Genomic DNA, 12,849 nt, shown 5'->3' on the forward strand with positions numbered 1-12,849 from the left:
TTATACCGGATAACACAATCTATAAAATTAATATCCCATAATTGGCCATGGTCAGTAGACAGATACTGGGCTAGATGGACCTTTTGGTCTGACCCGGTACGGCCGTTCTTATGTTCTTATGTTCTCTTCTAGGTTCTCTGTGAAGACTCTGATTGATCGTTCCTGTTTTGAGACTATTGATGATTCTTCCCCTGAATTTAATAATTTTGCAGCCATTTTGGAACAGATTTTAAGTCATCGTCTGAAAGGTACATTAATAATTCTCTATTTTCCAGTTGTTATACCCTCTTTTTTTATCAAAAACAATGGAGTGTGCACTATGCTCAGTGAATATATACTCAAAGTTTAAATGGAAACCAGTTTTACATCAGCAAAACTCAACACTTGAAGTATAGTTACACTTCTATCAATGTCAGATTGCTAGTAATCACATTATGTCACTTGCTCTAGAACCTATCTTCAAAATATCAGAAGATATGGCAGCTGCTACACGCAACCAGATCAGGAGAACTAAAACTAGAAGTCTTTCTGTAAAGTGTCTGGGCAAAAGGATTTTCAGTTTGTTTTGAATGTTTGTGTCCATCAGTAGAATCCAAGTCTTGAGTGTCCTTGGCTAGTCTCATGCCTAATGAACATCCCAAAAGTTATCATACAGAGCTGCAATTTCCATGTGGAAAATCCTGTTCTAAATAGATATTGAATAGTTCAAAGTTTCATTATTTGCCTTCCGTGCAGTGGTCATGTGATTGGGGGTATAAACCCACACTGGGACAGGAGGGTTTCAGGAGCAGTTCTGGGCCCGGGAGATTCTGCTTCTCTCCACCTGCAGAGTCTTCTCTAGTTGGAGAAGAAGGTTTTAAAAGGGAGCCAGACAGCTCAAAAGGGGGACAGACCAAATAGGAAAACAGATCTATCCTGAACTCCTGAGCAAGGGCACAAATAAGTCCTTATGGCAAGGGAAGGGCTAGTAAGCAGCAGGAGAAGATTCAGGTGAGAGGGTAGCTGCAAACTTTCTCTTTTGGGCTCGGGGCTGAGTCCTGTGCCAGGAGCCTGAATATAGTCGTGGTCATCAGGGACTGTTGCTTGCATGAAACCCTGGATAGAGGGAGAGTGTGACAGACCCCGAGTGGGGTGCAGCCCAGGAACTTGGATCAGTGTGCAGCTGGGGCTAGTGTGCAAGAAATGAGGCTACTAGCTGAGCTGAAATGCGCTGAAAATTCAGTTGTTGTTGTTTTCTATTGGACTTTAAGAGAAATACTTTGAGGTCTTGTGAGAAGAAAGTGGTAGGAAGTGGCCCAGGAAGGCGGCCCCAAAGTACTCCAGAATGTTTGTTATTGCCTCTTGTAGGGCCTTGGGTTGGAATCTGGTGGAGACGGAGGGCCTGGGCTCTCCTACCAACCGCCCTTTCCAGGGAAGGAGCATAAACCTCTCTTCCCTTCTTCCCCCCCCTCCCCACCCCTCCTTGGAGAAGAAGATAGAGATACTGTAAGCACTCCTGCAGTTATTTATAACAAGGATGTATTGAATAAATGTAAAAGGACCTGTGGAAGTATTGAGTCTTCTTGCTACAGAAGAGACAAACCATATTTTTGCAGAAGGGAAATCACGATAAGTTAAGTGTTTATGCTATCTGAAGGACAGTATAATCTTTCTGTAGGTAAAGAAAGGGTTTCTGGTTCTCATAAAATGAATCATGACCATGAGTCAAGCTTAGGGTTGCCAGGCTTCTGGTTTTCGACCAGACCGCCCGGTCGCTCCTGGAAGTGGCTGGCATGTCTGATTTCTAGGCACAGGGGTGGCCATGAGGGCTCTGCGCATTCCCCTTGCCCTGAGCACCAGCCCTGCAGCGGGGGCAGTTCCTGTGGGACAGGGCAGTGCTCAGAGCTGCCTTGCCACGCCTCCACCTAGGTGTCGCAGGGACATGCCACAGGGACATACCGCCGCTTATGGGCTGCCTGAGGTAAGTGCTGTCCAGAGCCTGCATCCCCTCCCACACCCCAACACCCTGCCCCAACCCTGAGCCCCCTCCCAAAGCCCACACTCTGCTTCCCCTCCTGCACCCTAATCCCCTCTCCCAGCCCAGTGAAAGTGAATGAGGGTGGGGGAGAGCGAGCGACAGAGGGGAAGTAGTGTACTGAGCGGGTGTGGGGCCTTGGAGAAGGGGCGGGGTGGGGCCTTGGGGCAGGGCAAGGGTGTTTGGTTTTGTGTGATTAGAAAGTTGGCAACCCTAGTCAAGCTTCTATGCAATGGTGACTTCTTGAGACAAACTGCTTCCTAGTAGGAATTGGAACTACTAGTTTGTGCTATGTGCAGGTTAAGTTGTTCATGTTGTCAAAGTGTAAACAGTGCTTTTTGATGAATATTATTAGAAAAAATGTTGGTCTGAGTCATGATATGCCTGAAAGTGCAATTCTACTCTGAAAAAGAACTTTAAAATGCCATTTTGGGTGTTTCTCAGTTCTTTCTAAATGATTTATAAACTGAGCATATTTGATGTGTAAAACAACACTTTTACACCTTCCAACTCTGTAAGCACTGAACAGTTCTTGGTCATTCCCCAGAGGTGAGGAGGGTGGCCCTGTCTGGGGAGCCCCCTTCTACCTGCTGCTCTTTACTGTAAAGTGGTCATCGTGGGGTTAACTGCATTACGCAGAATATTAGGGGATGGAGCCATGCTCTCCCTTCCCTCCTTCCTGTGTTGTCAGTGAGAGTACCGCCTCTCATGCCCTCCCCCAAACACTTGGTTGTGATGCTGTTGAACAAAACAGCAAGTTCCCAGCCTGCGGTCCTGTGAGTGGCGGTGTTTTTGTTGCACTGAGCAGTCCCGTTACAAACCCTCCAGTACAGCAGTTCTTGCTTTGTCTGTTTCTGGGTAGAGTAGTTGGAGTCTCTGGCTGGCTTGTCTCTGAAGTCTTCCCAGAAGCCCACGTCATGGTGGTGAAATAACATTTTCAATTACTTGAATTTACTTAATATTTTGAAATATTTTATTGGTGACTGCAACTTCAAAATTTGTGTTCTTGTTCATTAATGGTTTTCTACTAGTCTTTTTTTAACATTGTGAACTGTATAAGAATTGGATTTCTAGGTGTTCAAGATACAGTGATAGAAATTCTATATGTATACAGCACATCCAGGTGAAATGATAATACTCTGAACCAATGAATTTCATATTCCGTCTAATTAGTAAGTGTACTAAGTTAATAATAAGATGCTTATTCACCTTTTCCTGTGAGGTTATCTTGCTGTCACTGGGCATCAGTCAGTCATGACTTTTATAATTGGGTGGCTCTGCACTAAAAATGAAGATGTCTATTCTAGTGATGAAGAATGTTTAATTACACTTTTAGTTTTGAAGGTATCATTTTTATTCTGATTTGAAGTAAGAGGGAAATTAGCAGTTGTCTTATAAGTGGGCAGGTTCATGCTTCCACCAGTTTTTCTTAAGCACATCAAGATACCTACTCCCAGAGGATTCTTGGTGGTTCTATGGAACATGAAGGCACAGCTCTCTTTTGCTCCTGAGCCATCGTGCACCATCTGGCTCCACCTGGCCCTCTATACCACCCATCTACTCCCATACCTCCTAAATGCCATCAGACACAACTAATGCTGTTTGAGCTCCAGTTAACTGTATTAAACACCCTTGTGTGTTGTCCGTTCTTTTGCTAGTAATCAGTGGTCCTGATAATGAAGTGTGCCTCTGGAAATGTAAAGAGATAAGATTGAAGTGACTGTGCTCTAAGAGGCACACTTGACAGAGACTGAGGTGCTCAGCTTTGGAGGCTAGATTGGGGTTGTAGACTGTTGCTGTTATAACTCCAATGCAAGGATTGTGGTGATCCTGTTGCATAAAAAACTCAGTATAAGGATTGTGGATACTTGTCTCAGCTACCATCCTTAGCTGACCTATCAACAATTGTTTTTGCTAGTATCTTTACCCATACTTATGAAAACAAATCAGGATCAACACGTCATTCAGGTCAGCCAAAAAGACATGGGGCATTGCTCTCCTCTTATCACTGGTGACTTCAGTGGAGTACTTGATCCCGTTTTGGATAAATTGGTGCCTTCCGCACATAGAAATTCCAATCAGAAGTCTTCATTATACTTGGATTTTCTACAGTACACTCTACCTACTCTCATCTAGATTACTTTTTAGTAGGCCATGATTTAATTGAAAATGTAATGGATTGTCATATTGGAACAATTGCTGTGTCAGATCATGTGCCTGTACGGATATGTCTTTGGCTCTTGTTGACAAACCCCATCTGTTCGTATTTGGCAATTTAATATATCCTTACTCTCTGATCCTGATTTCATAGCATATAAATGATAGGAGATTGAAAGTTTATATGAGACCAGAGCTCTAACAGCCCCCTCTTCAGCAGTTTTGTGGAAGACCACCAGAACGTTTATTTGTGGGAGGAGTATTGCATATGTATCTCTTTTTAAAGAAGAAATGGTAAAGTGCTAAATTAGCCTCCGTAGCAGTGAACCAGCAGTTAAGGAAAACTCATAACCTTTAGCCTTTAGGGCAAATTTAATATTTAGTCATAATGAATATGCTTCCCAGAATACTGTGTATCTTGAGTTCTCCTAGTTACTATTCCTCCATTTTATTTTAGGAAAATTTAATGAAATTTTTAAAATATTTCTTTAGGGACGCATAGGAGGCCAAATTGCAAGTGCCAATAACATCTAAAGGTTTCTATTTCCCCAATCTGCAGCATTATCATATGGCCTCTTTTTAGCAGTGCAGCCCTATGGCTCAAGAACATAACATAAGAGATCCCTCCCTAACTGTTACTGGAACAGGAGTTGGTCCATCCTCTGCTGCTGGCAGGAATACTGGCATCAGCCTATTACCATTTTGATTATAAAATATCCCATATGATATTGGCTACTAATCAAAGCATAGGCTAGTTTGTCTCAAATTTAAATTCCATTCTTTTGCACAGATTGATGCTGTCCTTAGAGGCAACCCATGATTGAAAATCAATATGAAACCAATAATGTGAAGAAAGTGAATGGAGAGTGGGATGATTTGGTGATCTCAGCTGATCTCAGGGGATGAGTGTCCGCCATTCCAAGCATTCCAACAAAAATACAACCTACAACCCAGTTCCTTCTTACCACTGCATGGCTTGACTCAGAATCATGTCCTCCTTCACTTGTTTGTATAACCTGCAAAGAAAGAAAATATTTGTAAATAGTTACCTATTTTAGCTTAGTAGTTAATTATGGTTAGCATAAAATATTTATTTCCCCCTGGTTGGGGAACCACTCCCCAGCTCTGGGACTATGCCCAGAGTCCCAGGTTTCAAGAATTGTATCTCCTGCCCTTGCTTCTTCTCCATTAGTGATGAACATCAGTGGTGGTTGGACAGTCTGGGTGATGGTGCATATCTCTATGAAGTGCAATATCTATCGCTCCTTCCCACCCTGAACTCAAGAGAACTCCCCCCCCCCACACACACACCACCGTACATTGGCATCAACTGACCAGCAGTGCCCCTCCAAGCATGTGCCTTGGAGAGGGGCCTTCAAAATCTAAGCCCAGGGATCCTTCTTCTAGGGCTCCCTATGAGAGTAGAGGGCACTCTAGTTGACCTCCTGGGAAGGAAGGTCTGCTCTGTGGGCTTGCAATTCCATATTGCTGACTGCTAAGCTTTGTTAGTGAAATAAGACTAACTATTCCAGGTTTGTGGATTTCAGAGAGAAACTTCCCATGGAGGACAGGGCCCAATTGCAGTCTGTTTTAGAAGAGGGAAGTTGGTAGCAAAAATAGCCCTCCAGGCTGCAGTGGATCCAGGGACACAGCTTCCAGAAATTGGGTCTCTGGTCTGGTCATAAAGAAGGGACTCCTGGCTGCAGTCATCTGAGATTCCTAGGGAGGTCCAAAACACCATCAAGAACCTCCTCTTTAAGGAGGAAATGGATGAGTCCCTCTACTCACTAAAGTACTCGACATTGACTCTGTGTTCCCTGGGAATTTATATTCCAGCCCCCAGGAGGAAACACTAGCGGCAGCCCTATAGACCAAGGCCACCCTCCTCATGCACACTGTTACCAGCAGCCAACTGAGCCTGTGTGCAAATGCTAGAGGATTCAGAGGCCTCACTTCTCAGCTTTCTCTACTGCCATAGCCTGCCCCCCCTCAACTGCTGGTCAACAGCCATTTTTGATCTATTGGTTGAGACCTGTGTACCACTACTGATGCCACCTACCTCTCTCCTTGTGACATTTGGGAGGCATCTTACACTCTGCCCACAACTGGAATACAATCGCTATGGACAGTTGATAATCTTCAGAATTCAATCAGGGATACTCCATGGAGTTTCTCACATTCCCACCTCAAAGCCTCTCTCGGTCCCTCCTTTGGGAACTACTCTCACAATGTGATTGTTCAACAGGAGATGGAATCCCTTTTATGCCAATAATTATGTCCCACCTCATTACCATGGGAGGGGGTTCTATTCCCCGTATTTCCAAATTCCTCCCAAAAAGATAACGGATGGAGACCCATCCTGGACCTTCAGCAACTCAACATCTTATTCAAAAGCTGAAATTCTGGATGATTACATTGGCATGAATAATCTCCTCTTCAGGAAGGGATGTGGTTCATGGTTCTTGAAATGAAGGACACATTTCCGCATAGACATTCACCCATCACACAGGAAGTTCCTGCATTTTATGATTGGCCACAAACACTTCCAATTTTGGTCCTCCTCTTTGGGCTTGCTACAGATTATTGACAAAGGTTTTCTCTGTGGTAGCAGCCCAGGTGAGGTATCAGGGGTATATGCTGTTTCTATACCTAGACAATTGGCTCCTGAAAGGCCAGTCTTGTCAGGAGGTCAAGTCAACAACAGGGTCTCTCATGCAACTTTTAGCAGCCGTAGGCATTTGCATAAATGAAGAAAAGTCCATTTTGTTACCAACAAGGACCGTAAACTTTGTACTCTGTTTCTGCAAGAGCGTTCCTCACTGCAGATAGTTTTCATACAGCGAGCAACCTGATTTCATGCATTACCCGCAGACTATGAATCACAGAACACAGGTGTATTTCAGTGTTAAGCCACATGGCTGCATGCACTTATGTGACACTGTTCGCCAGACTCCACTTGTGGTGTCTACAAGCTTGGCTTTATTCCATCTATTGACTGAGCAAGGACCACATGAACACCTAGGTGACAGTTCCCACCAGAGTTAACACTCTCATTTTGTGGTCATGCCTAGAAAAGGTCATGGTGGCGGTTCCCTTCAGTCCTTCCACACCCAGGGCGACCATCATGACAGATGCCTCCTTCCTGAGTAAAAGTGCTCACCCGAACAACTACACTGCTCAGACTACCAGACCCCACAAGTACACCTACTAGCAATTTAGTGCCTTCCTCCCTCTGATGGAAAGGCCAGCCTTTATAGCCCTTGAACCCTCAGGCCCACAGGTGCAATCAGTTCTAAAGGCCAGGCACCAGACTTCTCTCCAGCCCCAATCTATTTCCCCTGATTGGGGCTGGCTGAACAGGGGCTAATTAGGTGCCTTTGCACCAGCACCCTGCTACAAGGAGACATCTCTCAAAAGTGTTCCGATTGCAGAAAACTGACACTAGGACAAGGAAGGCTAGGGATCTCCAGCTGAAATTCCTGAGAATGGAGAAATCCCTCAGACCAGCCTCCACCCAGAGTTCAGGACATTTCTTGGCCAGCAGTTGCCAACAGCTGCCTCAGACATGGGATCCTCCTTTAAAATGGCTACTAAAGACTCTTCCTAAAAAAGCCACAAAAAAGAGGTATCACTCTTCACCACAGCAAGATTCACCTCCAGGAAAAAGTGATCTCCGACCTCAAAGTCTGCCCCCGGTACCAACAGCACTGAGAGCACTGGACTGTGAGGCACCAGGAACATCCGGTACCGAGACGTCCTGAAGAGCTAAAGACCCGGTGTGGTCTAGCTCTCATGTTGGTGCATGTATCAAAGCCAAGCCTCCTAGCTCGTCACTGGTGGAACCAAAGAAAACCCAAACAGTGGCGCCACCTGCTGCACCAATACAAGTCTGCTGCACTGGCAGTCCTCCCTTTGATTTCCAGCCAGAGCTTGCCTCTGTCCTTGGTACCATGCCTCTGGGTGCTGCAACAATTTCAGACACGTGGACCTCCTGATTTTGTCAACTTCAGGGACTCAGCTTTTTGCCACCAATGGTGCCCCAGCCAGACCGGGATCCCCTTTGGCTCAGCTCCTTCTCTTTCCAGCAGTGAGGAGGAGGTAGGGATGTACATCCCTCGCCATTCTTCACCCAAACCTGGACCCTTGCAGCACCAAAAATCTCTGGATGAAAGAGGCTGGCAGGCTCCACAATGAGCGCCACCTCCCATGGCCCTCCCACCAAACTGGGCATACTGGGACCCATGGGCATTATACAGGGCCTGGAACATCAGGCCCCCAAACCCACCCAGGTCCAGAACAATGCGATCACCTTCACCAGTTGCCCCAGTTTACTCAGAAACGCTGGAGGAGGAAGTAGAAGAACCTGAAGAGGCACTTGAGGGTGATACCCTCCCACCTACCAATATCTCCTCTTTTGTCACCAGATGAAACAATAATGCCTCTCTCCCACCCCCACATGTGAAGATAACTTCAAATCCTTTCAGGATCTGTTTAAATGGGTAGCTGACTCCCTTGACGTCCTTGAATGGGACTCCATCCACCTGTTTTCTTCTGGGTGGAAAAGTAAAGTAATGTGAATAAAACCCTCTGCCTCTGTTGAGCTGGTATGGGTTCAGTGGCACCTAATTGTAGGAGATGGTTTACTTCCTACTCTACCAGGTGCTCTATTCCACCTACCCACTCCCCTTCCCCATCCCTCTTCAGGGACCGCTCTCGAGCACCTGGTAGAGTAGGAAGTAAACCATCTCCTACAATTAGGTGCCATTGAACCCATACCAGCTCAACAGAGGCAGAGGGTTTTATTCACATTACTTTACTTTTCCACCCAGAAGAAAACAGGTGGATGGAGTCCCATTCTCAACTTGCAAAAACTAAACAAGTTCATGAGAACACATTTCAAAATGGTGACTCTAGCAACTATAATTCCGGCATTGGAGAAAGGAGATTAGCTCTCTGCCCTCGACCTACAGGACGCTTACTTTCATGTTACCATTCACACAGGACGGTTCCTGCGATTCACTCTAGGGAACCTGCATTACCAGTACAGAGTGCTCCCCTTCGGCCTGTCCACCACCCCAAGGGTGTTTTCTGAAGTTCTTGCCATTGCAGCAGCACACCTTTGCAATCAAGGTGTGATCCTCTTTCCCTATTTAGATGACTGCCTTCTAAAAGCACCAATACACCAGGCAGAAATTTACGCCACTCACACCACTATAACCCTGTTTACAAATCTAGGGTTACTAATCAACCTTCAGAAGTCCACTCTGACACCTACTCAATAGTTGGACTTTATAGGGGTACATTGCGACTGCCTCACAGCAACCACTCGACTACCCCCAACAACTCTTACCTTAAGAAATCTAATTGCAACAGTAAAAAACAGCCCATAAACGTTCACCAGAATGTGCCTACAACTTCTGGGGCACAGGGTGGCAACAACGTTTGTCGTGAAACCTGCCAGGCTCCACATGAGATGATACAGGCTTGGCTCCGCACTGTCTGTATTCCACACATGCACTCGCTCAACAGACGTCTTACAATGCCCCTCAAGGTAAAAGACTCGCTCACATGGTGGACACCACATATGAACGTTTACTCAGGTGTCCCCTTCCAACAAAAATCTCCAACTGTAACAGTCACGGCAGACTCCTCTCTGGTGGGATGGGGGGCACATTTGTGTGACAGTACCATCCAAGGTCACTGGTCCCCAGAGGACTCCAATCTCCACATAAATCTACTGGAGCTAGGGCAGTCCGAAATGCTTGCTAGCACTTTCTCTCTCTGATCCACAACAGGACTGTCTAGGTTGGCGATTGTTTTATGTAATTTGCCAAGGAGGGGCTTGATCTTATCCCCTCTGTGTAGAAGTAGGCATCATAGCATCCTACCTGCCCGGATGCCAGAATGCAACAGCAGACCAACTAAGCAGGAACTTTTCACAAACCCACAAGTGGAAAATGGATCCTGGAATAATAAAAAACTATATTCAGACAATGGGGATTTCCTTTGCACTGGCCCACAATGCCAAGTGCCTACAATACTTCTCCCAGGTCAGACTGGGGCACGACTCTCTTGGAGATGCCTTCCTTGTGAAATGGGAGGCCCCACTGCTGTATGCCTTTCCTCCAATCCCTCTATTGATCCATGTCCTTCACAAGATCAAGCAAGACAAATCTGGGGTCATCTTCATTGCATCAACGTGGCCCAGACAACTGATTTCCATACCTGAAGCAGATGGCTGTGAGACCACCACGAACCCTTCCCCTTGTGCCTCATCTGCTGATACAGGATGTCTGATGCCTCCGTCACCCCAACATTTCAGTACTCCATCTCAAGGCCTGGCTAATCCATGGATGACAGGACTTGTGATAGATTGTTGTAAGGAAGTACAAGATATAGTACTGAACAGTTGGTGGCTGACCACACAAGTGACATACATGCACAAGTGGAAATGATTCTGTACTTGATGCCAGGACAAGCAGATTTTTCCACAGTCGAGGATTACAGGCCGACTAAGTATTGACACGAACAAAATCGGGCCTATCTACTAGCTCACTCAGAGTGCATCTAGTAGCCATCACCTCCTCTCACTCTAAGGTGGATGGAGTAACCATTATCACTCACCTGCTGACTAAATGCTTCCTTAAGGACATAGAGAACACCTATCCCACATTACGGGACCCAGACCCCATGTGGGATCTCAATCTTGTTCTCCGTGCCCTCATGAGCAAACCCTTTGAACCACTAGCGATCTGCTCATTGTTGCACCTATCCATGAAGGTCGCCTTCCTAGTAGCTATCATATCAACAAGAAGGGTGGGAGAGCTGGGTGGCTTAATAGCACACCCACCATATTCCTCAAAGATTAAGTAATTCTACGACCACATCCTAAGTTTATACCCAAGGTCGCCTCCCCCTTCCATCTCAACTAGCCCATTTACTTACCTGTAGTTTTCCTCAAACTGCATGCTGATAACGTGGAAGCCTCCCTTCACATACTGGACATCCGCAGAGCGCTAGCATTCTATATAGAAAGAACAAACATTTAGAAAATCATCCAGACTGCTTTTGACCCTGGGAACGTTCTCTTGTGGATACAAATAATCTCCAAGCTGAGACTTTCTAAGTGGGTATCTACATGTATCCAATTATGTTACAATCTGCAAGCTCTGTCTGGACTTTTCACACACTCCACCAGAGCACTATCCACATCTGTAGCCTTTCTCAATAATGTACCCATCATGGACTTTGTAAAGCAGCTACCTGGACATCAGCCCATACTTTTACCAAACGCTATGCATTAGAACAACAATCAGCTGCAGATGCTCAGTTTGGACTGTTGGTGCTCTCCACTATACATAAATAAACTCCGAAGACTCACCCCTCCACTGAGGGGCACTGCTCTATAGTCACTGAAGTGGAACACCCGCAGGGACACTGCTCAAACAAGAAGACAAGGTTACTCACCTTGAGCAGTAACTGAGGTTCTTTGAGATGTTTGTCCCTGTGGGTGCTCCACTACCCCCCTAGCCTTCCCTCTGCTTTGGAGTTTCACATCAGTCCTCTGGGGTTGAGAAGGAACTGGGGGACGGTTGGCTGCGCATGTGGGGGTAACCACTTGGAGCGGTGTGGCGTGGCCAACCAGGGCACTGCTACTACAAATCTCCAATTAGACGTACAGGGCTCCAAGACACCTAAAGTGGAGGACCCACAGGGACAACCATCTCTAATAACCTCAGTTATTGCACAAAGTGAGTAACCTTCTCTTGCTGCCTCTTATACCCTCAGTTGGAAGCATGAGGAGAGCTACTGCACATGTGCAGACCAACGGACGCTGCTTTGAACAATTTCTGGACTCGTGCACCGGGCATGTATACATACCAACATCTGGAATATGGGTAGGGACCACATGTCTCGAAGAACCTCCAGTTACAATAAGAAACCTCCACTTCTGCAGAGCAGTGCTTTTAACCAAATAACTTTATTGCTTAGATGGAAGAACAGACTGCCTCCAGGTATAAAATCTTGGCTCAGCAACTTGGTTGACCTAGTGCAGGCATGGCCAGCCTGAGCCTGAGAAGGAGCCAAAGAGCCACAGTAATAATCAGCAGCTCCCCATTAGTTCCCCCACCCCCCCGCTGTGCTCTCAGCGCCTCTCACCCACTAGCAGCCCCGGTGATCTGCGCCTCCTTCTCCCAATCAGCTGTTTCATGGCATGTAGGAGGCTTGGGGTAGGGGGGAGAAGGAGCGAGGGCACAGCAAACTCAGGGGAGAGGTGGAGTGAGGGCAGGGCCTCTGGCAGAGCCAGGGTTGAGCAGTCAGCACCCCCCGGCACATTAGAAAGTTGCCGCCTGTAGCTCTAGCCCCGGAGTCGGTGCCTATACAAGTAGCTGCATATTAACTTCTGAAGAGCCGCATGTGGCTCCGAAGCCACAGGTTGGCCACCCCCGACCTAGTGAGTAATATTTTGGAGAAGAAGGACCTCAGACAAATTTGAAAAGATTTGGTCTAACTTTTTAGAAACCTTTTGATTAATTCCTAGCAGATGGAAATTGGAAACCAAGACATCACTCTTCCTTCTTTCCTTTCCCTCTCTTCCCATTCCTTTATTTTTGTTGTTGTTGTTGTTTTGTCTTTCTCTGTTCTCCCTTTATTTTGGGGGGGAGAAAACATTTCAA

The 12,849-nt window shown here is 46.2% G+C and overlaps 1 protein-coding gene across 8 annotated transcripts in view; it reads left to right on the forward strand.

Annotated features, from left to right (window-relative positions):
* The window catches only part of RUNDC3B (RUN domain containing 3B), a 146,390-nt gene that overhangs the window by 13,557 nt on the left and 119,984 nt on the right, over nucleotides 1-12,849 (forward strand). For all 8 annotated transcript variants that reach the window (XR_005594095.1, XR_005594096.1, XR_005594097.1 and 5 more), the window contains exon 2: nucleotides 133-248. Coding sequence is in view for 5 of the 8 variants with exons in the window: in XM_039524668.1 (XP_039380602.1) it covers nucleotides 133-248 (116 nt within the window). In the remaining 3 variants the exon portion in view is untranslated. The remainder of the gene's footprint in view (nucleotides 1-132; nucleotides 249-12,849) is intronic.

This window comes from Mauremys reevesii, linkage group 2, assembly GCF_016161935.1.
Source record: "Mauremys reevesii isolate NIE-2019 linkage group 2, ASM1616193v1, whole genome shotgun sequence".
Lineage (NCBI taxonomy): Eukaryota > Metazoa > Chordata > Testudines > Geoemydidae > Mauremys > Mauremys reevesii.